A 27,907-nucleotide genomic window follows, 5' to 3' on the forward strand; every position below is an offset into this window, starting at 1 on the left:
GAACAATTCTGAAAGCTATCAGAATACTTCAACAGTTCCAAAATTCATGTGATTTGCATTAATTAAGCTGAGGGGGGCAGGCTGGGAAAGCAACATTCCTTCTCATTCTCTCCTAACAAAGCATCATATTCTTAAAATGAAATGCAAATGCATGCAAATATTTTAATGAAGTATTATTACTGTGCATAACTCCTGCTAGATCATCAATTCAGAAATTTAAAAGGTATTTGAACAATACATTTTTCCTATCCTTTTGCCGTCAGAGAGATCCCCAATAGAGAAAACAAATGTTACAAAGCTTCAGACTTGCAGATTACCTTTCTAAAGGATTCAAATTCAGGGATTACGACGGCAGGTAAGTCATCTCATAAAGTTCCACTAAAATTTCAATCATAAATTAAATGCAACTAGATGCCTTTATTTTTGCCATTGCTTCCAAGTGCATTTATACAACATGCTGCCTACCTCAAGCAGTATACAATATTGTAAGTAAAGCACCTGAAATAGTTTAGCTAAGAATTGAGAGAAAAAAAGCAGGAAGAATGTAACTATCTCAATTTGCTCTTATTGAAGAACTTCTAAAGACAGACAAACTATAACCTCACTTCAAAATGCTCTGAGGGCTAACAGAGACCGTGCGCTCCAACTACAAGATGACCACTATGGTAACACTCACAAACCCTCTGTTGACACAGTGCATACCACATTTAAATGCATCTTAAAGTGCAAAATAAAAAAAGGTTCAAAACTATGCAACACTGTCTCACTTACACAGCACCTTAACTTGGAAGAAATGAAAAAGAACTTCTAAATTCTGGGCATCATCATTGAGAATGTGGTATCAGTCAGAGATGCAGCAGCCATAAACACACACAAAAAAAAAGGTTCACATTTCAGATTTCAATTCATCCTGTAATGCCCTGTCAGTACTCTAGTTCCTTTCTTTCTTCCTCTGAGCTCAATCTAGCAGTACTTTTTTGATGATTAAACTGTCACACCAATGATAAGTGGGGCTGCACTTTCAACAATTTGTCAGCACTCTCAGTACCAAAATTCAGTTGTTTCTTTTGCAAGAACCTGCAAAATGCCTTCTCGTGGCCAGCTGTAAGGTTTGCAAAAAACTGATTTCAAAAACAAATAGACCATGCTTATCCTTTCTCTTTGTATAATCACAGAATGGCCTGGACTGAAAAGAACCTCAAAGACCATCTTGTTTCAACCCCCCTGCCATGGGCAGGGTCACCAATCACTATACCAAGATGCCCAGAGCCACATCCAGCCTGGCCTTGAATGCCTCCAAGAGAGCCACTCTCTTCAACTGGAATCTAATCTATTTGAAAAGGACACACTAGCTCTTCTCATCCCAAGTCTTCTTCCCTCCTCCCCCACCCTTTTTTTTATTTACATTTTTTATTGGTCATGTACAGCAGTAACACAATCCTAATTTTTAAACATAGTGCTCCCTATCACATGGCTTTGTCTTGTTCTGCTCTACATTGGTATGAAAATGTGACTTTTAATCACAGACAAAAAGGAAGTAAAAATTTTTGGCTAAAAGTGCTAACGCTGACATCAACAAGCTAGTCATCAACCACATCAAATAGATTAACCATTGCACTGCTCTGATTTTAAAGACAATATCAAGATCATGATGTGACTTCAAAAAAACTTTTAAGTATTCCAAGACTCCTTAGCTAGGCAGTACATAAACATACATAAACATTTCTGCTGAATCACAAGGAATACTGAAGATATGGATCATGTAGAAATTCAAGAAAAAATAAAGAGGTTTGAAAGAAAGAAAAAAAAAAAAGAACAAGATTGCCCATTCCCATAGACTGACAATTGCCATCACTATGAGGGTTCAAAGGGAATATCTGCTTAAAATTAAACAGATTGAAACTGGCCTCAGATTAAATTTACCAATTAAAGAAATTACGAACTTGAGAGACATGATTCTGAAGAACCACAACTGTAATGATGAAAGAAAAAAAAATATATATTAAAACAGCATTTTACCATTTTCAGATCATATATATGATACATAGCCTGAGATAGAGATTCCTTAAAAGACAGTCTTCAAATTGCACCAAATTAAACAAGTAACATACAAGAAAATTATTCTGTATGATGATTTCTCAGACTGCTGTGACCTCACTCTTATAATAGGAACAGTAAACTTAAGATACTGAATATCTTTTTATTTCAGGCATCAGTCTAAAAAGGAATCCACTGAAAGAACTGTACGGTAATAGTAAATATGGTAATAGGTAAAGTTCTATTTCTATAGATATTTATTTATTTCTATTTCTATAAAGTTCTATAACTACAAATTGTAGTTAATTATACAAGTGCAATCAGTGACAAAACTTCATATAAGAAATATAGTTAGTTGAAAAATTTAGCAATATCATTATTTCAAGACTAAATACTATAACCAAGATGTTGAAAGGATGAAAAAAGTGTCTGCATTTATCTTAAATACTTAGCATGAATTAAACAGTGCTAAAGACTGTTAATATGAGAACTTGGTGACAAATACTGAACAACTTCAGTTTCCCATTGAAGTGATGAAGATAACCAGCTAACTTTGGAAAGTTGCTCATTTTTCAACAACTATAAGTGAGAAAAAAAAACAAAAGCATGCTTGAATTCACGGCAAATGCATACATCTGTATAATTTTCTAGAAGACACATCTATGTAAACAAGAAACCTGGCAACAACAGAACTAAACCTTATATGAACTGAGACCTAACTTCAAGGTCAAAATAATTTTAAAAAATTGGCTAGTGCTTTTAATTATCATTTTAACTAAAGCTGAGTATTTTTCCAGACTCAAACATGAGTTGAAACAAAGAGATTTATAGTATACTAATCTTGCTGTTATCCATCCTTTTGTCCCATGCATTAGCTCAGACACCTGACTCAACACAATACTAGCAGGCAGGAAATCAGCAAGGCAACAAACTCTTTCTAAGCATGCACAGCCAGCAAAACCTTAATGAAGAGAATCAACCACCACTAAAGTACAATAAGTTGAGAAACAAAAATACTGCTATGTTAGTATGCTACTGCAGTGGAACTTACTGTTATTTGCCCTCTGTTTTATTCACTTTTACTTCACATAATAAATGGAACGTTCAACTTAATTTGCAGTTGGGCATGTTAAAACATACTTAGCTCATCTTTCCAAGCTTGATTTACTTCAACAAAAAAAAAAAAAAAAAAAAAGATTGATCACAAAAAACCCTCCATCAGGAGTATTTCTTATACTACCAACAAAAGCACATTGACTGCCATAGGTATAAGCAGATTCAGAATCTTTTTGCCCTTCCTCCCACCTTTTTTTTTTTAATGGTCAAAAGATACTCTTCATTGAAGTTCAGAAACTATACTACCTGATCTACTACGTGGATTCTCATTTTGATAAACAGAACCATGCTCACTACACTGAAATATAACAGAGCTTTCACTAATAATAATTGAGACAGTACACTTTGCTTATTCTTGTAAACAATAATAAAAACATGGTTATTTATATTATTTTTCATTTCATAATTATTCAGAATAAAATAGACCAGGATGGGTCTACTAATCATCCCTTTTTCTTTCTTACAATGCAGTAGTTGATCGGCATGTAACACCAGGCCCACATTAGGCAGATTTGTAAGTTGAAAACTTGTCTTGGTAGCTTCAGTAGTCCTACTCAAAAAATGCTTATGTCCAGTACTTTAGTCAGCACAAGACAGAACTATCCTGAAGATATCTTTGCAGAGGTACATTAGTTTACAGGCACAAAGGTAGCTTATTCACTTTGCCAATATGTAGCATATGTAGCATAGTTAAGAAGGATGTCACAATAGCAATCAGCTAAAATATAATAAAACAAGAAAACCCACAGTATTTCCTTAAGGATGTCGTTTGCATCCTCTTCAGAATTGAAGGAGTTATTATTGCTGGATAAATTACTGCTGACTTTTTAGAGTTCTTTTATCCACCCTGAGAACTCTGACAATATTCTCATGTAGCTTTTATTACAGAAAAGAAAAAAAAAGTCATTTATTCAAGATAAATCATTCTACAGAATTCAAATAAACAATTACTAATGCTAATTAGTAATAGTAATTATCCTAACATTACCAGATATTTATGTCATGTCTTGAAACACTGCATCAATAAGATATTGGCTTTACGAATAAGCTCAATTCTTCCTTGCATCTAAACAAACATACACTACTTTGGTATATATACTATTCTGTCTCAAGTTAATATTCCCTTGCTCAAAACCAAGGTGTTCAACACCAAGATTATAAAAAATCTGAAGAAACTGCACATTTCTGAGAAGCTTACTAAAAGCAAATCAAAGAATACCTAGAAGTGTTTCCTTATTTCTGTAAGATACTCAAGACAATTAATTCTAGAATTCATATCCCAAAGTTGAGTATTTGTTAGAAAATCCAATGTATGTGTTTACTATTGAAGTTGAAAACTGAATACACTTACAGCACGCTTTGCAGTATTTTTACAGAAAAAAAAAAAAGAAATACAGAAATACATGTATGACTTGACGGAGCAACCTAGCACACAAGGGCATATTCGATATGCATTCATACATTTTATGAAATATTCTACATTGAAGATTTCTTTGCTTTGGTGGATTTTCCTTCATTTTTACCAAAAATTTACTCAGAGACAAACTCCAACACAATATGCATACACAGCGTAACAAAAACACTTGTGTGTTAATGATATGTTTTTAATAACTGAAAGATTTCAAGTAACTGTGACAAGTACTTGTGAAGCAAAAATATGCTTATTTTTCCTTTTTCTTAATGAACTGACTTCCTTACTAACATCATCTTCATTCTACAAGTCACTTATTACAGTAACCAAAATCCAGCAGCAGGATCTTTCACAAAAGAGTCTGCTCTTCATGTCTTTGAAGGGGAAAAAAAAGTTCAGAGAACTGCTGACTGAGATCCCAGTATCAGGGGGAAAAAAAAAAAGGAAAAAAAAAAAAAAAAAAACATCTTTCGCATGCATTTTATGGATCAGTTTTACCACCACAAAACAACTGTGCTCCTATCTGGCAGAATGCTAAATTCAACCAGTCAGCTAGCTGGCACCTTTAGATTCAAAGACCTCTGCCACAAGAAGTAAGGTATTAACTGACAGCAGAAGAAGATACCGTCCAGAAGCAGAGAAGAAATGAGACAATTTGCCTCTGGCATTCATAGATATTTCCTGACAGCAAAGACACGGCAAGATTCCAATTCTTCGGGTTTACTTTCAACTCCGCAATGCACTTTCCTTTACCAAACATACACTTTTGCTCTTTTTTCTCCTCTCAAAACCCTCTCCTATCCTCAAAGTACATTTTCTCCACAATAAAGTCCCTTCTCGCTTCATTCCTACAGCTTTTGAGGAGTTTCTTCCATTTCAATTCTAGTTCCTGCCTAACACTCCCTTATACCTCCAAATATGCCTGGATCACCAGATATCTGAAGAAGAGCATCTTTCTGACTTTCCACAAAGCTACATCTAAAAAATACCATTCCTTCTTAAAGCAGGAGTTTCAGAAGAAAACAAAGGAAATACATATAACACAGGAAAGAGCCCACTCTCTCAAGTCCATTCGCCACATCCACAGAAACTACATATGCCTTTCTCAGGTTTGAGTAAGTCATGCCCAAACACAATAGGATAAGCACCAACACTAGAAACTGGATGGAGGCACAGCATATATTCAGCAGATAGATTTGGACATTTCAGTACTCAGATACACTTATATTAAGACTTTTCCTTCTGTTTCTTTTTTTTTTTTTCTCCTCCATTTATTCCTGTTTCGACTATAGCCTAAGTCACGTACTTGGCATGAAGTTTTAGGGAACTCTAACAAGTTGTTAAATGATCTCTCATGTTGTATGCAAGATATATAAAATGCAACCTTAATTACAAGTTGTATCAGGAACTAGTTAAAACTTGTATGATAAGATTTCTGCCATATAGCATAGTCTACCATACAGTACATTCCTAGCTCCCATAATGTTTAGTTTAGAAAAAACAATGTAAATGGGCAGATGAGGAAAAAAAAAACATGATAGTGTGGCACATTTCACAGGTTATATCTGCAGCTTTTATTGAAGTTACAGAATTAAGGCTTCCAAAAAACATTCCCAAGTTCTGCATTATTGAAATAAGATTTCAATTTGTACATCAAAAATAGTATGATTGCTGGTGTCATGTTAGAGTGTTTTTCTTCACAGTATGACAGTGTCCAGTACAAGTGAAAGACAATATCGCATTTGTTATCCCGCTCATAAAGTCACTACCTGAGCTTTATTTCATGGTTTGCTTTATGCAGCTCAAAGAAATAAACTACAAATAAAAGCCACACCACTACGCTAAGATGTAGTTCAATTTCTAACACAGAGCATCAAAATGAAACTAAGATGAGGCATCAGCTATGAACCAGCTTACAACCACCAATTCCAACTTTAATTGCCCAAAAGAACATTCTGCTTTCATAGATGAGCCATTTCTTATTAGATCACAGCCATGTATAACTACTAATAGCACACAGCTGAAAATACAGCTATAAAAATCTTAACACCAACTATGTTGAATTGGAACAGGCAATCTTAATTTTCTTTCACCATTTAACATTCAAGACATGTTCTTATAAGCTTTGAGTACAAAAGCAGTGAAATCTAGAAACAGCCTTCCAGGCTCATATTCTCTACTAATCTCCCTCTCTTCTCCAACTTTTCTTTTTCACCCACCTGTTTCACACACCGGCTGCAAGGGAAAATAATTCTCTTTTGAAATAATTCTGGAAGGATAAAGAAAGAAAACAAGCAAATAGTTAACTGCTCAGACCACATCACCTTCAGAGCACTCAGTAAGAGCTTTCAATTATGCTGTAAAAGAAGTGGGGGAAAGAAAAAAAAAAAAGAAAAAGAAAAAGAAAAAGAACTCAACAGAACACACAGGTGGAAGAGGGGTTTTGGGTCCTCTATCCATTACTGATATTTAAAAAAAAATCACTTCAACATGATTTTGTTACTGAAAATGGAACTAGACTGCGACACAGTAACACTTGTAGAAGTACAAACAAGTACTCTAGGTAAAGTTTACAAAGTTTCATAGGTGTAGCGAGGAACTAGATACACAACCAGTAACACAAGTTACAATTGCTATTCAAAAAGCCTCGAAGCATGCTGACTCCACTTCAGCCTGCCAGGAAATGCTTACGTAAATTCTCCTAGGCTTCCTGATTAGTATCATGAATCAAAAAATCTACATTAGCATTTTTTTTAATTATTTTTTTTTACACTTCGAAAGGGAACTTTTCTCAGGCTTTCTCAAAGGAAAAAAAGAAAAAACACATGAACAGCAAAAGGACTTCAACTGTAGCTAGCTGTGCACTTCAAGCATAATTACTGGGCACTTTACATCCCATTTATAAAAGCAGCTGAATTAACCCCCAACTCCTCAAGGAGTAAGTTTAAAAAAACACATTTGGGAATGTCTCTCCTCTGCAGGGTTTCCCCGTTTTAGATCAAGAAATTAAAGAGAAGCGTGGAAATATTGCTCATTACATGACAAAGGAGAAAAATATTTTGGGATATTTGGAAACCTCTGGAGAATTTTCATTGTCATGAAGAGATTCCAAATAATAGGGTTCACTTGCTGTCAGTATAGAAGCACATTCTACAGCAAGATCAACAGAGACCAGTGTAATTAAGCAACCAACAAGTAGTACTTACAAAATTTTCTGAAATTATTTCAAGATTGTGAATCACACAGCTTGCATTTAAGAAACTCAATAAAACTTCCTTTTTTTCCAGCATGTCAGTAAACTAGTTTTGCCTACTTACAGAAGCATCAGCAACCTGTAAAACTCTGAATCAAACAGTTTATCTCCTTCCTCTCACTTCCATTCTTGTAAGAAAACTAAGTAAAAGGCTAACTTAATTTCTCAGATTTAAACTCCCAGATGAATATTTCAGTTCTTTCTCATACTTAAGTAAATAATATTAAATAAATAATCTTCTCTTTCTGAAATAAGTCTCCTAACAAAACTTTCATGGAAGGAAGGAAGAAAGGGAGGAAGGGAGAGAGGGAGGAAAGAGATGAATGGCAACATACATGCTTTGGGCCTACACACATTTAATTGGTAGGAAGAAAAAACAGTAAAACTACTGCTAATCCTAACCTAATGGTAGATCCAAAGAACTACCAACCATTAAAGTGAGCCACATGATTATTCATGCTCTGCTTTACAAAAGCAAAAAATTATAAAGAGAAAATAGAGTTCATCCTAGGAAAGAGTACCAGATCTCGGCAGCCCTGCCTGCAGCAGGGGGGCTTGGAGCTTGATGATTCTCAAGGTCCCTTCCAACCCAAGCCATTCTATCATTCTATGATCATGAAGATGCTATTCAAAATAATAATAATAATAATAATAATAATAATAATAATAGAGTTCTCTGGGAAGGGAACTGTTTATCCCAAATCATATGTAAAAGTACAGAAGAAATCAGAAATCTGGATCACCAGATTACCATTACTTCATATCACTTGTTGCTATACCACTTCCTTTTTCTTTGAAGGGTAAGGAGAGCTACTAATCTGAAGAGCACACTGCACCAGAAAAACACAGGCAACATTGTCTTTGCTTTTCTTCCCACTAACAATAGCATAGCTACTTATCCATCTCTCACATCAGCTCTGCTTTAGTGAGCCAGTTCAACTCACTAATTGAGCAGAAGACTATTGCTGTGTTTTCCTATTTCACTTGATTAGCTTTCTTCCATGTTACTGAGCTAAAACAGTACGTATGCCAGAATTAGTGGAAAAACAGACCTTCTGAATATCAGAATTAGTGGAAAGAGGGACCTTTCAAACCAGAATCTCCTTTTAGCACAACCAAGCTTCTACACTAAATTAGTTTAAAGCCATCTCCTCTAATTTCTCTCCAAGACCTTTCATCCAGACACAAAAGTTATTTTTGGTAAACGGATTGGGCATAAACTCTTCTACTAAGAGATGTTGATGGTATGGCAGTAGAGGCTGAACCTTCCCACCAATATTTCATTACTTCTTGTTGCCACATGGCAGATGGCAGCATAAGGGCAGTCTGACACAATGGCAACTGACATGGAAGTGAGTATAAAGCAAAGGTGTGGAATCAAACTCCTCCATGCATTAAAAACTGCACCTACTGACATTCACTGACACTTGCTAAATGTAGAGATCAAACAGTGCATGTGAGCACACAGAAGTGAAGGGCATTGCATTTCAGCAGTGGTGATGATGACAAGAAAGACAAGTCATATGGCCACACATTTTTATGAGCAAAGCATGCAGGCTCTTGTTCACTGCTGGCAAAAATGCAAAGCTAACACTGGTGATTATGTTGAAAAATAGCATTTTGAAGCTGAAAATTCCACCTGTCAGCGCTTTTCTGCTCTATAGTAGTTTCCATGCAGGCATTAATTTCAGAGTGACCTAATTCGTACTACTAAAAATCAAAAAAGCAGGAGATACTGAATTGTATCTGCATTAATAACTTTCACACTTTGGGCTTCTATGACACACTGTATCATCAGAAAAAGTACTATACTTCCAGAACAACGAGTGGGACTTGAAGACAAGTTAAATCACTTAGGATTTTGCTCCTCACATCAGTGCAATGTTGCAAAGAGCCTTTAATTATACACACAAAACTTTTTTTTTTTTTTTAATATATATTTCTCTAATAACACAAGGATTAAATCCAATATATATACAGGGAAATCTATGAAGCAGTAGGAAAGTTTCTATTCATTATTCATATTAGGTCCCACTTTGTAACAGGAGCAAGTTTCAAGAAAATAAGGGAATGGATTTTTCTGAAAGCCTTAATATGTAAAGTTTAAGCAACAAGGTCATTCTTTTAACAAACTGTATCTAGTTCTTAAATAAAATAAGACTGAAGTGTCATCCATCTGCACTAAACAGGCCAAGCAAAATACCCTGCAATTCCTATGTTCTCCTCAATGTCGAAATGGGTGGATAAATTTAAAGCCTGCTCTCTCAGGAGTTGCTTTATAGGCAATTTTCTCCCAGTATCAAGGTCTGCAATTTCCATTTGGCTGCCAGTTTGCGATTAAATTCATCACCTTTATTATAAAAATGTGCTGCACTCCACAGCCTGCTGCACAAGAATCGTAAGGAAGACATTTTTCACTGCTAACAGCAGCATCATTCCGAGGCAGCCATCACATCCATTCAGACATTAGTGTCTCCAGTGTAATGCAAGGACCTATCACTCACATGAAAAAGCCCTAACAGCAGGTATACCTCAGAGGGAGCTCTTCACAGATAGTATCTTTTGTTCACCTTCTTCAATAAAAGCCACCACACCATCCCCTATGAACTGTGCTTAGAAGTCAACGATTTAAAAACAAATATATTTACATCAAGCTCGTCTTGTATTAATCAAAATATTTCCGAGAATAGAAACAGCTCTCATATTGACTACACAGACATTTTGCAATTCTTCCTTTAATAAATGTATTAAATTGTCTAAACACACCACACAATTTTTTTTCTACATATATTTTCTGCCATATTAAAGGGACTCTTTCAGTCAGATTTTTTTTGTTTGTTTTGCTTTCACAGTTCTACTGATATTTATCCTCTTCAAGTCACCTAAATTTTCTTCAAAGTTCTTGGACAAGTGTGCAAAGTAGTTAGAAAAAAAATATTTACTATCTCGACATATTAAAGCCATAGGACTTGCACAATTCAAGCAAACTGCATGATGCATTTCAATAATTTTCTTCCCCGAATAATTAAAACAGATGTCTTCATTTTTGCTTCTTTTTATACTATGCTAATTGAAGTGAGTAGCACATAACATAAAACTTGTATGTAAAAAAAAAAAAAAAAAAAACACACAAAAATCTCCTAATGGACAAATGGAAATACAGACTGACAACTCTTACTTTGAAGCAGCAAAGTGATAGTTAGCAATGTGTATATGAGCTAGAAGCTACACGCTACATCTTTATGAAACATTACCATTACATTCTTACTGGTGTGTGCTTCACAGGATGCAAGACTTTAAATCACAATAAAACAATGAAGACAACACAAAATCAGCAAAACAAAAATTTAATCCCTTAGTATCCTCGTAAAAAAGCACAAGAACAAGTAATTATAGCACATCTGATAATTAAGTTGCTGGTCAAACTGAGAGGTAATCACATTATATTAGAAGTGACTAAACTACAAGCACTATATGCAGTAAGGCTTAATTTCACACATTAGATAAATTATTCCTCTCAGTTATACAACTAATGCTGGCACCTCCAAAAATGTGATTCTCTCACAGCTTTTCAAAAATACTTTGTTATCAGACAAGCAACTCATATCTAATAAAAGCTAATGCATTTCAACAGTCAGTCTACCCTATGATGTTATCTTAACTCATTTCACTTTATGTGGCCACATAAATTAAGATAACATTGGAAATAGTGGTTGGTGCTGGTCAATTGTTACATGCCTTTTTGAGAGACAAAAACTGTTACACCATCAAAGTCTGATCTTTAACTGGTAGAAGTTCAAGAATTCAGTAAATCACAGTCACATATTAGAATCTATTAAAACTTGCTCAACAGATGTGTTTTACATCATACCGGATTGCACTTCCATTTTATTTCATGTGACACATCTAGACTTCAATGACTCATAACACTGACATATTGCATGGCATTAGCAGCAGTGTAAATTTGAGAAAGAATCTAAAAAGACATTTCATAAACACGAGTTCTAAAAATCAAAGATAACCAAAGGCCCTTTAGCCTATATGACTACAGAATTAAATTTCAAGGATACCTGCTTCGTGTTTGTTAATATTGCTGAATAATTTTAGAAATTTTCTTCTGGTAGAAAAAAAATCTGGCACGCTGTTACACTAATTAATGGCTTTCTACTGCAGTGCAGCACAAAAAGCTGATTTCAACTTTACTGAAAACAATAGCTTGGTATTTGCAAGCTGAAGTCCCAATTACTTCACAGCCCAATGCATTTAACAACTGGCACATCAACTTCCGGGACTTTGGGATGAAATTATCAAGTAGATAAGATAATGCAGCATCAGTGTTTACCTCTTGCCATTAAAGCAAAAGCTGAGACTGAAGCCTTTTCTAACTGAAACCATGATGATAATTTTATTGTCAGAATCTATAGGATTAACCAATCAATCAGCCTGGAGCATAATACATTTCTGTATCCAAGCCTGGATGGTAATAACCACCATATTCCTTCAGTAAACTTCAAGACTGTATATCAGGATTTTTTTTTTTTAGAAATGATTTTTGCTATCAAATGTAATAACACAATTTAAGATTAAAAACAATATATTTTTAAGAACAGAAATGTAAATTATAACCCTGCTATTTCTAAGCTGCATGAAAATATTCTTGATTTAATAGTAGAACATTATAGTTAGAACGTAGCCCACGATCACAGTAACAATAGAGAATCAAACTGTATTAAAAACTGCTATATATATTGGATTTGAAGCAGGTTTCCCCCACACAATATTAGCTTTCCAGCTGCACCTATCTCCTGCACAGCTTCTAATTATACCAGAAAAAAAATCAAATCGTATTAATTCTTGTCCATACAGATACCAAAGCAAGCTCTCCCTCGAGGACAATTAGAGATACTGCCTAGTGCAACACTACAATGACAAGAGAGAAGGAGGAGGACAGAAGGGAGAGAGGGAAAGACAGCTGGGTGGGAGGGGAGGGCAAGCGTGTGCATATCCACACACATCCTAGTAACCAGCATAAACGTTACTTCTGTGTTAATATTCTCTTTAACCGGTCTGGTAGCCAAGATCTTTGCTACCTACAGAATGAAAATGCTTAGGGTACTAATGTGCAAGGTACAATGTAAGTTTTTGCACTGTAGCTGTATAATTAATTTTCACTGACAGGTCCCAGTTACTTTAACAAGGGCCTCTTCTGGGAACAAACTTCCAAATAAAGAAAGCATAAGCTACCACAGAAGTTAATATCCAAAAAGTAAACTGAATGCTCACTGTAAATCACATACAACTTTCCAAGCAACATTTTGTAAGATCCAAATATAACATAGGTTTGAATTACAGTAGTACCAACCTAGATCTACCACAAAGGATCTTATAATTCAGGTTTCATATTTAGGGTCTATTTAAAGAATGAATTGATTATGTTGGCAGGATCCATATATGCAACAGTATATATTAAACCTAACATTAGAGGTATTTGTAAACTACATTCTGATTCTTTCCCCAGTTGGTTTATCACTGATTGCAAACAGTAGGTCCTGTCAACGCAAAGAACTCTCCAGTCAGGGGAAGAAGTCTGGAAAGAACAACAACAACAAGTTTCCTGAAACATTTATAGCTACAAATACTTGAACATTTAGAATTTCCTTTAATATCTTTACTTATGAATGACAGCAGTGTGACTATTTTAATAGAATTCTACTTGAAAACTGCAGATGCTTTTAAATACAGTCTACTACTTGAATTATGCTGTAACAGCATACCATACAGAACTCAGCAGGCTATATCTTTCAGCAATTAACACCTGCAAAAAACAAGTATTTTCATGTTCCAGTGCTGCAAACTGGACTGCACTTCATCACAATTTTATAAATATAATTAGATTCTCTACATCCCATCCAGGGAAAACATCATCACGCTCACAATGTCAATAAATACATAATAGCAGTAAGTCCTAAGAAAGAGAAAACTCAGATAAGTAAAGCATGTTTCACTGTATGTAACAGTGAATGCAAATTGTTTCCATAATCTCTTTGGAGTTTTTTATTTCAAGATTTTACTTCTGCCCATAAAACAGGCCAATGAAAATGCCCTTGTATCAGTGGTCTTCAACCTTACCCACTTTCAGAGTAACAAAAAGTTCCCAAAAGAGATGAAGGCTCAGTGTAGCAAATTTAAATCTCCCAACAACAGAATTTCCTTTTCCTTTGTTATCTTCCACAACTCTTCATAGGCAGCGGGTCTGCAAATCATAGATTGAGAAACACTATCCTGGTAACTCACATTTCTTTTCACATAGCTCCACTAATTTTGCAAAATAAAGATGACCTCTACACTTCAAAGAGATGGTGATCCTGGAGGTCTCGCATCAAAAAACATTTTCATGCAGTCCAGAGTATTATAAGGCTGTAAGAGTAAGGTCTAGACAAAACTTTCTGAAGTTATCTTTTGTACAAGTGCCTGCAGTTTCCACTGATAATACTACAGTATGAAATGTATCTACTTGACATTCTTTGCTATGTCAGAAAACATTAGGTAAAGGAGCAAGAAGAGTAACTCAGTGTGAAAAAAGGGAAGAAAACTAGTATAGATTAAGCTGGAAAAAGTCAGCACACATGAAGGAAACTTTGATTACACTGTAAAAATATTAATGCCAATAAAAAGCATCTCGGTCTTTTCCATCCCAAGAAAAGGTTTTGCCAGTTAACTTGCAACAAGTTGCTCCCTTACGCTACTGCTGGAGTATCTCAAGAAAACTAACTGGAAACTGATCTGTGTAGCCCTTCCTTACAGTAAACAAACCAGAAATAAACTAAATTGACTTAATGAAGTTAATAATTCATTAATATTCAACCTGCAGTATTTTAAACTACTTAATGTTAAAACACTGCCAGGAAACACAGCACTTTAATGGCTTATGCATAAATAAAATTTCTTATGTTTGGGTTTTGTTTTTTCTTCTTTTTTAAAAGAGCAGCTGAAACAAAACATTTTAAAAGATCAGTGCTCATACCCCTACATGAAATCTTCAATTATTTAAACAATTAAAAGGACCAGATGACAAGCTACTCCAGATCTCACTCTATGACAGGTATGACACCTTTATACGTCAGCACCATTTCACTTTCCCAAATCTTGACAGCAAACAGTATAGAATCTCATAACGTTTGAAAGCTAATAGAGTAACAACTTAAGTTTTTGTAAAGTATAAATATTTTTTGAGCAGAAAAACACTGCAGTTTAAAATGCTAGTACTTTACAGGAAAGCATTTTCACCTTTCTGCATTGATAAAAATTTTTTAACTACTTACACCATTAAAGCTATTTTTTTCATGATACTCGTGTTGATAGATGCAGAGTATTTACATCCATATTTGTAGCATTAACTTTCACCAGTTTTCTTAACAGCCTGGGAATATTCTTGTTTCATTACTAGCTACATTCACTCTATCACGTTCCTAGCAAAAAATAAAAATAAACACGTTTATAAAAGCTTATGCTGCCCTTCAGCTACTAATCCCTAACCAAACCGGAATAAAACCTCTTTGAATGTGTTAGTACCTTGCTTTTGTATCTGAAATTCAACACTAAGAATATGCAACAAAAGTTTTAAGAAATACAGAACATAGCAAGTATCTTTCTGATTGTTCTGGTACACTCTAGGTACTGTGAATCACTTAAAATTTTCAGCAGCCGAACTACTTTATGCAGAAGAGAAAAACGTACTACAAATCTACAAGCAATCTGTATCCCAACAAAGAACTCAAGTGTTATTACTTTAAACAGTATTCTACACATCAAGTGCTCAGCAACTTGATATAACAGCGAGTGGTAAATTCAACAATTCAAGCACAAACCATATTGAATGGTATTAGAGAGACCCATGCATGTGACAAAAACCACTTTGTTACATTACTGCTTTAATAGTAACAAAAAAAATAAGTTCTTGTTTAAGCTCCTCAGATTCATAACTATTATCCTAGAAAAAAATAATGAAATTCAAAAATGGAAGTAACTAGAGCTGTAAGATCCACGAAGTCTGAGTGCAAAACCTGAAGGAAAATTAAGTTTAGAGTTTGCCTCAAAATTACGTTATAATTATATATATATATATTTTTTTTTCTACCAAGACTGCTGAGACCACAAACCAATGGAAGTTCAGAAGTCTGTCTCAAACAAGCCACATTTATCAGACCTAAAGATCCATGTAAATGTCTTTCAGTGAAGTATAATCCAGTTGTCCACCTGCCATTTTAAGATGTTGAATTTTGTAACCATCTTGAATTGCAGAAGGGACATGTTTCTTTTCTACTCAGCCAAGCAAAGAAGTGTGGCTTTTCCTCGCTTAATTATCCAGCACTCACCTAAATACCAACTGCCATCCCTCCAAACTCCAGTGTTAGCTGCAGTGGCTATCTATCGCAACATCCATCTCTCGCCAATTCATCATCGTCAGCTTTCTTGCTGACAATCCTCTGAACTGCCTAGTTGATGGATTGCTCTGTTATTCATCCTATGTTAATCTGAGGCTGATGCGAGAGTATCTTTTTGAAGACACTTAACAATATTAAAACTTGGCACTAGCAAGCACCCTCGGTGTGCGTTAAACCTCCCATTTGGAACCAACAAGGTTCCTCATGAATAGGTATGAATAAAATACAGCTACTAAATCAATAGGCACCAGTTTTATGTACCCCGCTACCAACAGACAGAGCTTAGACCTGATTCTTTGGAAGCTACACGCGAATTATTAGAAATCTGAAGTGCTCCAATCTATGTAGAATTTAACCTCAATAAGCCCTATACTAAATTGATATACGGAGGAGTCTCAAATTATCATCGAGTATTTAAATGTCACAGGTCTCTAAAAAACAAAGTTGTTTTTTTCCATTCTGTAAGTGTAGTAGGCATATCTCCAGAAAGTCAGTTGCATATTTCTCAGTTCCTTCCGAGGCAGATTTCATTTTTAGGTAATGTTGTTTTCAGATTTTTACCCAAAAGATTACTTTGGTCTTGTCACAAAATTTATCCACAGAGAATGAACACAAGAACAGAGGAAAATTCAAAACATGAGATTCAAATTTCTGCAAAGACTGTATAATAACTGAGTATGCTTCTCCCTAAAAGCAACAGTGGTCCCAAATTTTACAGCTAGAACACACTAAAACATCATTTCTGTTCTCAAGATATATACATAGAACCAGTCTGATACAACTTTGGTTAGAATTCATTTCTAACTCCTACAACATTACCTGTGCCAAATTTGGTTTGACTAGCAACCAGGCTTGAAGAAGAAGTTGTCAGAACTATGTGAAAAGGAGGTACAAAGGAACCCATACTAGGAGTCTTATTTGTTCTGGGTTAATTGAGAGGCAGTATCAGATTTCCATAAAAGCTTCAAGCAACTTGAAATAGCAATTCCCTCCCCTTGTAAACTGACTGGATATGAGCCTCTCTGACTGCATTTATCTTTATGGCACGATACTTAAGCAATTAAAGAACCAACAACTTGTCTCTACCATCATCTAACGCGCACAGCTCTCACACAGCACAGACAACTCTCACAGCAGAAACATACTCCAAATGAGACAGCTGGGCCTGATGCAGCATTTAGCCTTAAACACACAAACCAACTTTTATCAAACACTCTCATCAAGTAGCCTTTAGGCAAAGTTAGTATGGAAGTTAATCACAGAGAGGGGGGAAGGAAGGTGATAACTTGTTAAAAAAAAAATATTCATGTTCTTTTCTCATGTACAAGCTGAAATCAACTAAAAGCAGTACAAGTAGATGAGCAGTACTGCTTCAAAGCAAGAGCCATGGGGCCACAGAATTTCTGTTTTCTTCTTCCTGTCCTTTCTGCAACAAAACTAGAGGTATCCCATAGCAAACAGAAGTGGATAATTGTTGGCATAATTATTTACAGGTTATTAAATCTCATTAAGAATATTAATTATCTGCATCCCTTCAAAGTCTGAAAAACAAAAGGAAGAATTGAGCAACATCAGCTGAATATTTTAGTTGAACTGCCATTTAAATACATACAATCGAGCATTACGGTTTTTATTAATGCTTCACTAACATCAGATGACTCTGATGTCTACTTTAAGTACTTAGGTATATTTGCTCTTCTAGACACTAATGAAGAAAAGATACCCTACCTGGGATAGGACATTTTGTGGGTCCCTTCCAACTCAGTATATTCTACGACCTCGGGATTTCCACAAGCTAGAAATTACACATTTCTAAAGTACCTCTTTACTCCAAATTGCACAATCAAAATAGTAAGGTTTGTTATTTAAATTGCTGAAGCATTTAAACAGTTCAGCAAAGTCTGGTTTCCATCTAGTGTCGGCTAGTCCAAAAACAGCCATCTTCTTAAAATTTTGAATGGACCAGTTACATAATCAGTTGACATCCAATTAGGAGTTGCAAATGTTAAAATAAGTGTTTAAACAAATGCACTTTTCCCCTTTAACCTCTGCTCTGCATCTGCAGCACTGAACCAGCCCAGCCAGTGAGCCAACACAACTATTCTGAGATCACATATGGTGAGCTCAATCACAGCTCCAGTCTGTCTGAGAAGCCAGCAACATACAAAAACAAACTCACAAAACTCTGACTAGTCCAGAGTATCAACTGACTTTTTATCTGCTGGATCGGTTCCTGGCTTAAAGGTATAAGATACAGCACTATCATTCTCTGCCTCCTCTCACACCTCAGCCGCCATTCCAATGCATTACCCCCCACAACTATCACCACACAACTTCCCAGGGAAGCAGCAGGATTTTAAGTGCCTGTCATGTTTCCATTCAAATCAAGTCTTGAGGTGTTAATGTTTCTAAGGCTTTATACCACTAGAACTGCTACACATCCCACTACAAAGAACCCGAAATGCCAGGCAAACTGCTCCACATCTAACTCCCTTTAAAAAACTGCTATCTTGAGGCCAAGTCCAGCCTTTCAAGACTGTGAACAAGTTACAAAGTATCAAATCATTTGGAGGTAGGGGGGCTGGGTACACAATCGTGCTGGAAACAGAGAACTTTAACTAATCTACTTCAACACAGAAAAAATCCGAAATATTTTGGTGCTGTCACTAAGCAAAAGTATCCTAAAAAAAATTATTCAGAAATTTTACTTTCAATGTGCTACTGAGCCAATCATACACACACACACACACACACACACACACACACACACAAACAACCTAAAAAAAAAAACAAACCACAAAAACAAACAGCGACACAAACAATAAAATGACTTTACCTGCCCTGCAAAAGGTAACTCTGGATATTTTCTCCAAGTCAAAAGGACAGAACATAAGGGTCTTACACCCAGGGAGGAATAATTGCTGCTGGAGAGGAGCTCTGCAGAGAGGGACCTGGGCGTCCTGGTGGACGACAGGTTGGCCATGAGCCAGCAGTGTGCCCTCGTGGCCAAAAAGGCCAATGGCATTCTGGGGTGCATTAAGAAGAGCGTGTCCAGCAGGTCGAGGGAGGTGATCCTCCCCCTCTACTCTGCCCTGGTAAGGCCTCGTCTGGAGTACTGTGTCCAGTTCTGGGCTCCCCAGTACAAAAAAGACAGGGATCTCTTGGAAAGAGTCCAGTGGAGGGCCACAAAGATGGTGAAGGGCCTGGAGCATCTCCCCATGAAGAAAGGCTGAGTGAACTGGGTCTGTTTAGCCTTGAGAAAAGACGACTGAGAGGGGACCTGATCCAGGTTTATAAATATCTGAGGTGTGGCGGCCATAGCGGTGAGGCCAGTCTCTTTTCAGTGGTACGTGGAGACAGGACGAGGGGAAACGGACATAAGCTGCAGCATAGGAAGTTTCGCACGAACGTGTGTAAGAACTTCTTCATGGTGAGGGTGACAGAGCACTGGAACAGGCTGCCCAGGGAGGTTGTGGAGTCTCCTTCTCTGGAAATATTCAAGTCTCGCCTGGACGCCTACCTGTGCGACCTGGTGTAGGGAACCTGCTTTGGCAGGGGGTTGGTCTCGATGATCTCTAGAGGTCCCTTCCAACCCCTACAATTCTGTGATTCTGTGATAATATTGCTCGACTTTCAGACACTCTTTGCCTCACCACAGCAATGCGATCTAATTTAGATTTTATGAACATTACATTCAGCTGTCTCAAAACTCAAGGAGCAGCTCCAACTTGCTTCACAGACCTTATTACTCCTGCAAGAAAACTGCAGATATCTGATATGGTGTTTCTAGTGACTCTGCTAATCATATTAAGTATATTGAGATTAAAACACTGGCATTTTCACTGTTTCTACTTGTTTTCTTAACATTGGCTTGTTAAAATTGTAATAAAATATAAATATAAAAAGAAATATCATAATATATACTTTGATAAAAATCAATACATAAAAAACACAATCTGAATGAGAAGTCATGAATTATATTTCAATAAAGGCGAGGGTCAGTGAGTGAGGGCATTTCATTACTTCACAGTTTTCTTGGCAAGGCATTCCTCCCACCCTATATCTCTCTATGAAAGTGTTCAAATCCAAGCCTAGAGCCCTCCCACAGTCCTGCAGTACTTCAATCAGCCTGAGCTGTCGGGAAGGCCTGGTGAATTAACCTGAACACAGGCCTGTCCTGTCAACCACGGGCTACCTACCTAATGCATTAATAGGCTACATGGAACAACGTTTTAAAGTTACAAACAGTAACTAAAGACAACACTAATCACTTGCTTTTGTAGTAAACTCTGCACAATTCTGAACATTTTAAGCAGCATCCTGTTGCTGACTTAATTACTGTACTTGGAAGAAGAAAGTTTCAATTTAAGAAACTGGTCAAAAAGTTACTCGACTACAAAAGGAACTTTTCATTTCAGGTCTGGCCTTCTCTCTAGCATTCACAAAATACCAGCAACATTTTTCTGATCTGTTTTTTCTCCTCTGTTGATGTATGTGAACTTAATTTTCACAATTGAGACACTGTAAGTACTCTTTCAAAATATATGATGTGCTTCTCAGATTTTATTTTTTTTTTCCTTTACCATAATGTTAACCAACACATCCTCACTTTTTCCTTTACAAGCTACAGAAACACAGCATACCAACCTGTAACCTAATCTGTACTGGTCACTTGTTTCTAATGGGGACAAGAGGAAATGTTTTAATTACACTACCTACTCTGGAAAACGTTGAATACTATTTCAGATGAGAAAAAATACCAATTCAGTTCCAGCCTTAAGGGACAAGTAACACTAAACAGAATGATAGAATTCAAACAGGTTTCTGCTGTTTACCCAGCAGCTCTTAAGCAGAAGGAAGGCTAGTGAGGCTACTCTTACTTTAAAAGAAATAACAACTATGACACTTCAATAATCAGTTATTGGTAAGCAACACTGAACAAACTGCTTACAAAACATGAGCTTTAAATAGTTGCTTAATTAACTTCAAACTTTTATCAGATACATTAACACCCATCATCTTTTTAAATTACAAGCCAAGTTACTGCAATCCTGTCAGTGCTCCAAAAGCAATTTAACTGTGCTGCTGCAGGAACAAAGGAAAAAAAAAAAAAAAAAAGAAAGAAAGAAAGCTTTAAATATTCTTCCCAAGCTAAAAACAAAACAAACTAAATTTAATGCAACTTTTGGTTTTCACATTATCAGCAACACCACAACTTAAAACAACTTTCATGAAGTTCTTTAAAACAAAGTTTTAGAAGTTTTATAACCTCATTATTACGAGGTAATCATAGATTTGAAAGTAAGATTTAAAAATGATTCAAGGTTTACAAATTCTCATCTCTTAACTCTGCGGTACCAGGCATAGTCTGTACAGAAGCAGTGTTTGGCTTTCTATTGCACGATCTGATACAAGTGAAAAAAAGTCATGCTAACGTGCCCAACGTCCCTGCATCAAATCTGACAAGTCAGCAAATCCGTAGCTAAACACAGGCTACATTTACATAACCACAAACAACACAGTCATGCACAAAAGTAACCAGGTAACTTCCAAGGGAGAAATTATCTACAACACTCAGAGCCAGTTCTCCAGTCCTAACTTAAGCAGACATTTTAGGTAAGACGACACTGACATGAAACTGCAGTTTTAAGCACTGAACTATGCAAGCTCACACGTATTTTCTTCAGTGAGCACAGTAAGCTGATAGCAACAAACCAGAAAAAGTTATCCTCTTTAACCCCTATCTAGATGTTTTATTATTACATCTATTCAAGCACAGTCAGCCTACTTGACATTAAATTAGGTTTCTCTCCAAAAGCTAGACGCATGGCTTAACTCATATTTCAGGAAAGGCACACTTCAGTCACCTTCAGCTTAAAGAAGGAATTCCTGATGAATTTTTTGTTCAAACCCTCTAGAAAAAAAGTCTAGGCCACAGAGTAGATCTGTATCTATTCCAATCAAGTATCACCTCATGAACAGCAACAGGTTCGAGAAAATACAATTACATTACACGGATCTTATTTTATAATTTAGGTATATTTGTTCAAAGTCTGTTGAAAGAACAAAACTAAAGTAACTGGCAAATTTCAGAAGTTCAGAATGCAATTAGAGTTTGAAATGTCTAATTTATTAAAAAATTTAGAGCAAGAAAGATGGGTACAACAATTCATTTTACACAACAGGGAAAAATTATTCCCCCAAAACATATGTGTGCATGTATGTATATTCTAGGTTAGAATCATGAAAGTCAATATTAAGAAGTTGAAGTACCAAAAAATAAAAATAAAAAAAAAAAAATCAGGTCACATTTGATGGTGCAAACAATTACAGGAAATACAGCCTACTCCACATTCAGGAAAAGTCCTCTCTTCCTACAGGTTTGCACTAGGCTGATAAAAACAATCCAGTTTCCTAGTTATTATGATGTGCACTTTAAACATCCTCACTAATCCACAAAAGCCTTATTTACACATAAGAAGTTGAAAGCACACATATGCAAAAATATCTGTAATCTAAACAAAACTGTGACTTTCCTCTTTCGTTATGAAATAGTTCATTAGCAGAAGTTTCCTCCATATACTGCTCACATTTATGCCCATCCTAAAAACAAATGCTGTCAAGCTGAGACCATTTACTAAATTAAGCACTATGATTTTCATAGATCAGACATGAGGACAGAGTTCAGAAAGGAAGATGTGTTTTGGATGACAGGAACAGGCCAAAAATGAGATGCACGTTCTGAGATCTACTCAGATTAGACACACAGTTTGTCTAAATCTCTGAGTTCATTTCTGTTTCCTGCTGTGTACAATTACAAGGAGTAATCAACACATAAGCCTGTCTGATTTTAGTTTTTAAATGTCAACATGTAAAACAAAAAATTGAAAAGATGGGCATTCTGGTAGAGAAAGCAATCCCATGCTTCTTCTGTGCTCCTAGGTTTGTGGCGTTATTTCTTTCTTTAGGCTGATAGAAAATAACATACAAAGGCTGACAGTCCGACAGTTGTCAGGAACTACTGTACTTCTCAAACATAAACAGAACCTTCAGGAAGATGGCCTACAATAAGCATGGAAACACCATCATCTGAACCACAGAATTCCAAGCAAGAAGCAGCATACCAAATCCACAGTGTCAAGGGGAAACACTAACACTACATGCTTTTACATACAGACAACCAACACATTCAGACACCTGTCCCTCATATTTTTTTTTTTCTTTTTTATCTCATGGGTGCAAAGAAACAACTGAAGTGTTAAATATTATACTTTTAAGGCAATGTTCTGAACCTTACAGACTCTTCCAGTGAACTACAAAACTTTGCTGGAGAATGTCAACGCAGCAAACAGCTGAAAGCAGTGAAAAGGGTGCCTTTAGGCAGCCAGGACAGCTGTTGCACAAACAAGCTGCTCCGGCCTCTCAGCTGTGCATCACTATGACTATCCCACCTATGTAATATTGCCTATATTCACAGGACATATACAAGTCCATACCAACATCGAAACCCACACAATTCCACAACTATTTCTGTCGTTCTTTGGTATGTGCTCCTGGATGAGTTAATTTTGCTATTCAAGTTCCTAATGGCGTTCAGAGGCCAGCCTCACGCTTCAGAAAAAAATAACTGGCGCCCCTTAGTGTTCAGATTTTGAAGTCTTCAAGCAATTTACTAATTTGCATGAAACATTTTTTTTCAACATTCCAAAAAGTTTTCTGCCTCCACAATACTCCCATCCAACTGCCAACGTAAACAGGAAAAGCAAAAACGCTTAAAGGGATCGCAGAAATATTCTTGAGAATGTTTAGAAACCCATTTTTTGGTTTATTTTAATGAAGTGCACAAAGAGGAGATTTGACACAACCCTTAGACAACTTTTTCTGAGAGTCCCCACAGCCCTCATTTGGAAATTGAGATACTTCAGAAAACAGTTTTCCAGTGCATTTAGTATTTCAAAAAATTAAAATCTCAGAAAATGCCTGGATTTCAGATATTCCTTTGTGTACTTTTTGTACAGAAAATGCTTTTCTCTCTTTTGTATTCTGAGGAAAAAAAAACACAACAATTTAGGCCTCCTCTGGTCATGAATATAAAGCTGAAGAGGTTCTGGAATTCAGAACTCCAACACGAAGTCCCTGTGAGGCTCTTCTGGCTTGGAAAAACAAAAAATGAAGAATTCTTCTCAGTTACGTTCCTTTTCAGTTTCTATACTTCTAAATGTTTTGAAGAGAATGTTTTCTGGGGTGAACAAGAACACGCCAAGTTCTACGTAGTTTTGCTTTCCACATCCAGATTTTCTCTGCTGTAACTTCACCTCCCAAAATTCTTGAAAGTAAAACCAGAACCTCCCATTATACCACTTTCATAGTCCTTATTCTTTAGTCGTCCACTTTTTCGCGTTGCTCTATTTCTCGTTCTGAAGACACCGTTCCTGATATGCCAGGTTTGCAGCACTACAACCACTATCTGTTTTTCGCAGTCTTGGAGAGGGCGGGGAGTTGTTCTACCAAATATAACCAGCGCCTTCATCTTCCGAGGTCAACAACTTCCCAAAGTTCTGTTATCAAGGAGGACTATGTCCACAAACAGGAATCCTAACTCGAGATTATGAAACTGGGTAATTTCACGCAAAGGATCTCAAGAAGTTGAGGCTGCATAAATAATTCCTACTTTTAGGACGCGTTACAAAGCTACTACATATGACAAACAGGTCTAACTCTGCGTAAAACCTGAGTTTAAGGTGAAGTGAAAATATATGTTTCCAACGAGAAAACTAACCGTGTGAACCCAGGCAAAAAGCACATGTAAGTGCCACGAACGAACACCCAGCCTGACTTGCAGCACAGTGGGGCTATTATCACATGGAGAGAGCCGTGTGGGACGCACCAAGTTGCCAGCCTTTACTTTCCTTTTCCCCCAAACGCGGTTATCCAACAGCAGAGAGCGGCCCTACGGGGCTGCGCACAAAGGGGGGCACCCCCTCCTCTCCTCTCCCCTCCCTCCCGGAGCAGAAGCTGCCCCCGGGGCCGCCGGCGCCCGGTCGGAGCCAACGAGGCCATTTCGTAAGCACGGAGTGTTTTTCTCCCCGCTCAACTCGCACATACGAGTCTTTCAAGTTAGTTTCTATAGAAGGGAGAGCTGGGAGGAGAACCGGCCCGCTCCTCTCCCCACGCGAGGGGACCGCGAAAGCTCGGCGGCCGTTCCGCTCGGGTGGGGCGCGCCGCGGCCGGAGCTCGGCCCCCCGCCCCCCGTAGGCCCCGCTCCCCCCCTCCGGCACCGGCCCGGCCGCGCCGCGGGCCCCGCTCCTCCTCCTCCCCCCGGAGCGCATTCCTCAGCTCCGCGCCTCGCTCCCTACCCCCCTTCCCACCCACCCCCCCCCCCCATCTCCGGAGGACAGGAGCAAAGGGAAAATAAAATACTACTAATAATAAAAACGCAGCGGAGAGAGCGCTAAGAGCCGGGACCCGCGGCGCAGGCAGCGGCCGGGGCGGGGAGAGCCCGCACTTCCCCTTTGTTTGGGGCGCACCGGGAGAGCGGAGCAGAGCAGGCCCGGCGCTGCCCCCGCCGCCGCGAGGGGCCCGGCTCGGGGAGGGACGGGCCGGGCGGGGCGCGTACCTTCGTCCAGCAGCCGCTCGAGGTGGTTGAAGATCCCACAGAAGTTGGGGAGGCTGCTCATCAGCTTCTTGTCGTTCATCAGCTGCATCAGGTAATCAGGGCTCGGCTTCGGCTTCTCCTTGGCTTCCATTTCCCCAACCATATTCCAAGCCCGCGCGCACAGGGCGAGCGCCCGCAGCAGCTCCGCCGAGCGAGGCGACGGCGGCACGGGGCGCCCGGCGGGATCGGGCGGGCCGGCGGGGGAGGGGCGGGGCGGGAGCTCCCCGAGGAAGGAGGAGGAGGAGGAGGAGGAGGATTCCGAGCCGCGAGCGCCGCGCTCCCGAGTCCGAGGGGCCGACGAGGAACGGGAAAAAAGAGGAAAGTCGGAGAGACCCCGCTGCGGGCGCGCCCTCCGCCCCAGCCGCGCGGAGTCGCCGCCGCCGCCTCTCGGGGCCGCCGCTCCCCCGCTCCGCGCGCCCTCGGCCGGTGCAGTCCCGGCCGCGTCCCCCTCCTGCTGTCGCCGCCGCTCCTCCCGTGCCGAGCCCGGCTCCGCTCCGCGGCGCTGCCCCCGGCTCCGCGGCGGGGGAAGGGAGGGAGGGAGGCGGGGAGGGGACGAGCGGGGCGGGCGGGCGCTGGCGCTGCCAAGGAGCCGCCGCCGCCGCCGCCGCCGGGCTCTCGCCGCCGGGCTCTCTCTGCCGGTGCCGCTGTTGTCGCCGCCGCGCTGCGCCGGGCGCGTCCTCCTCCTCTGCGCCTGCCGCCCGCCCGCCCTCCCGCTGCCGCCGCCGCTGCCGCCGCCTGTGGCTGTGAGCGTCAGCCCCGCCGCCGCCTCCTCACTTCTCCTCAGTTCGCTCTGGAGTTCGCTTCAGTTCAGGCTGCGCTGGCAGCAGCGGCAGCGGCGGCAGGAGGAGGGGAGGGGGCAGGGCCCGCGGGGGCGGGGACATGCCGGGGGCGGGACGTCGGGCGGGGCGGCCGTTACGCGGCGGCAGCAGCGCCGCTTGGCGGAGCCAACCGCTGCACGCCGCCAGCTGCCCGCGCCCCGCGGAGCCGGGGGGGCGGGGCCGTCTTCGGCCACTCCCTCTCGGCACCCGCGCGCGGCGCGGTCCCGCCGGCTCGCCCCGTGGAAGCACGCGCGCACGGAACTCTTCCAAACAAAATCGCGACGCTGCGCCCGCTCCCCGGCGGGGAAGGGTGGAGCCGCGCCGTGTCACGTGCACCCCGGGGCGGGGAGAGCCCCTGCGAGACGCGCCTGCGCCCGGCGTTTACAACCGCGTTTCGCGGCGCCGCTGTCTCGCGCTGTGAGAGGAGTAGACGGAGCTGCGGCGGGAGGTGTTCGGCCGCGCCGCGCACGCGCACGCGCCGCCTTGGGGGGGCGGGGACGGGCGGTGCGCGCGGCGGCGCGGCGCGAGGAGCGGTTTGTAATCCTTAAAGCGGCCGCGGGGCTGGAACGGGGAGCGGCGCGGGCTGAGGTACGGGACGGCGAGGGGGAACTGTCGGCCTTGGGGAAAGGGCGCGGAGAAGTGGCTCTAGCGAGCCATCCTCTTCTCCGGCTCCTCGGCCGGGCCGCCGTCCTCATGCCGTTGTGAGCCGTTTAATGTCCGCCTGCGGCATCGGGGGCCGCAGAGGGACTCCGGCCGTGTCCGCGGCTGGCGGACGGCGCGTCGGGACGCGGCGGGACACGGGGCTCTGCGGGCGCCGCTTCCCTGCGAGGTCGGCGTTGAGGCGATGTGCAGTACGCGGTCGTAAAGCGCAGTAAAAACCGCTTCACGTTTCAGTTTAGCTGGCTGGAAACAGTCGGTTCTGCTAAGAGAGTAAAAGCGGAGCTACCGCTCGGAACTCCCAAGAATTCGTCTGTATTTCCATACGTGCTGCGCGGCGTTCGAAGATGATTAAAGCTCCGGGTTAAGTCAGGGTGAATAGTGCTTCCAGCACCAAAAGCACCGCCGCGATGCCTCCCTGGCTGGTGTGCGGTTACTGCGTGTTGCTGAGCTGCTGTCCTGCGTGTCCCGAGACAAAGCGTTGGAGAAAACGTAGAGACAGTGCAGTTCCCTTCG

General features: G+C 39.8%; 1 protein-coding gene across 9 annotated transcripts in view; it reads right to left on the bottom strand.

Annotated features, from left to right (window-relative positions):
* QKI (QKI, KH domain containing RNA binding) overlaps positions 1-26,710 on the bottom strand; it is a 134,351-nt gene extending 107,641 nt beyond the window's left edge. For 3 of the 9 annotated variants that reach the window (XM_085219881.1, XM_085219887.1, XM_085219885.1), the window contains exon 1: positions 25,878-26,710. In XM_085219881.1, coding sequence (XP_085076007.1) covers positions 25,878-26,019 — 142 coding nt within the window. In that variant the 5' untranslated portion in view covers positions 26,020-26,710. The remainder of the gene's footprint in view (positions 1-25,877) is intronic. The other 6 variants (XM_085219882.1, XM_085219880.1, XM_085219884.1 and 3 more) reach the window with 4 other exon arrangements.
* Between the last annotated feature and the right edge of the window lie 1,197 nt (positions 26,711-27,907).

This window comes from Meleagris gallopavo, chromosome 2, assembly GCF_905368555.1.
Source record: "Meleagris gallopavo chromosome 2, MGAL_WU_HG_1.1, whole genome shotgun sequence".
In the NCBI taxonomy this organism is placed as follows: Eukaryota; Metazoa; Chordata; class Aves; order Galliformes; family Phasianidae; genus Meleagris; species Meleagris gallopavo.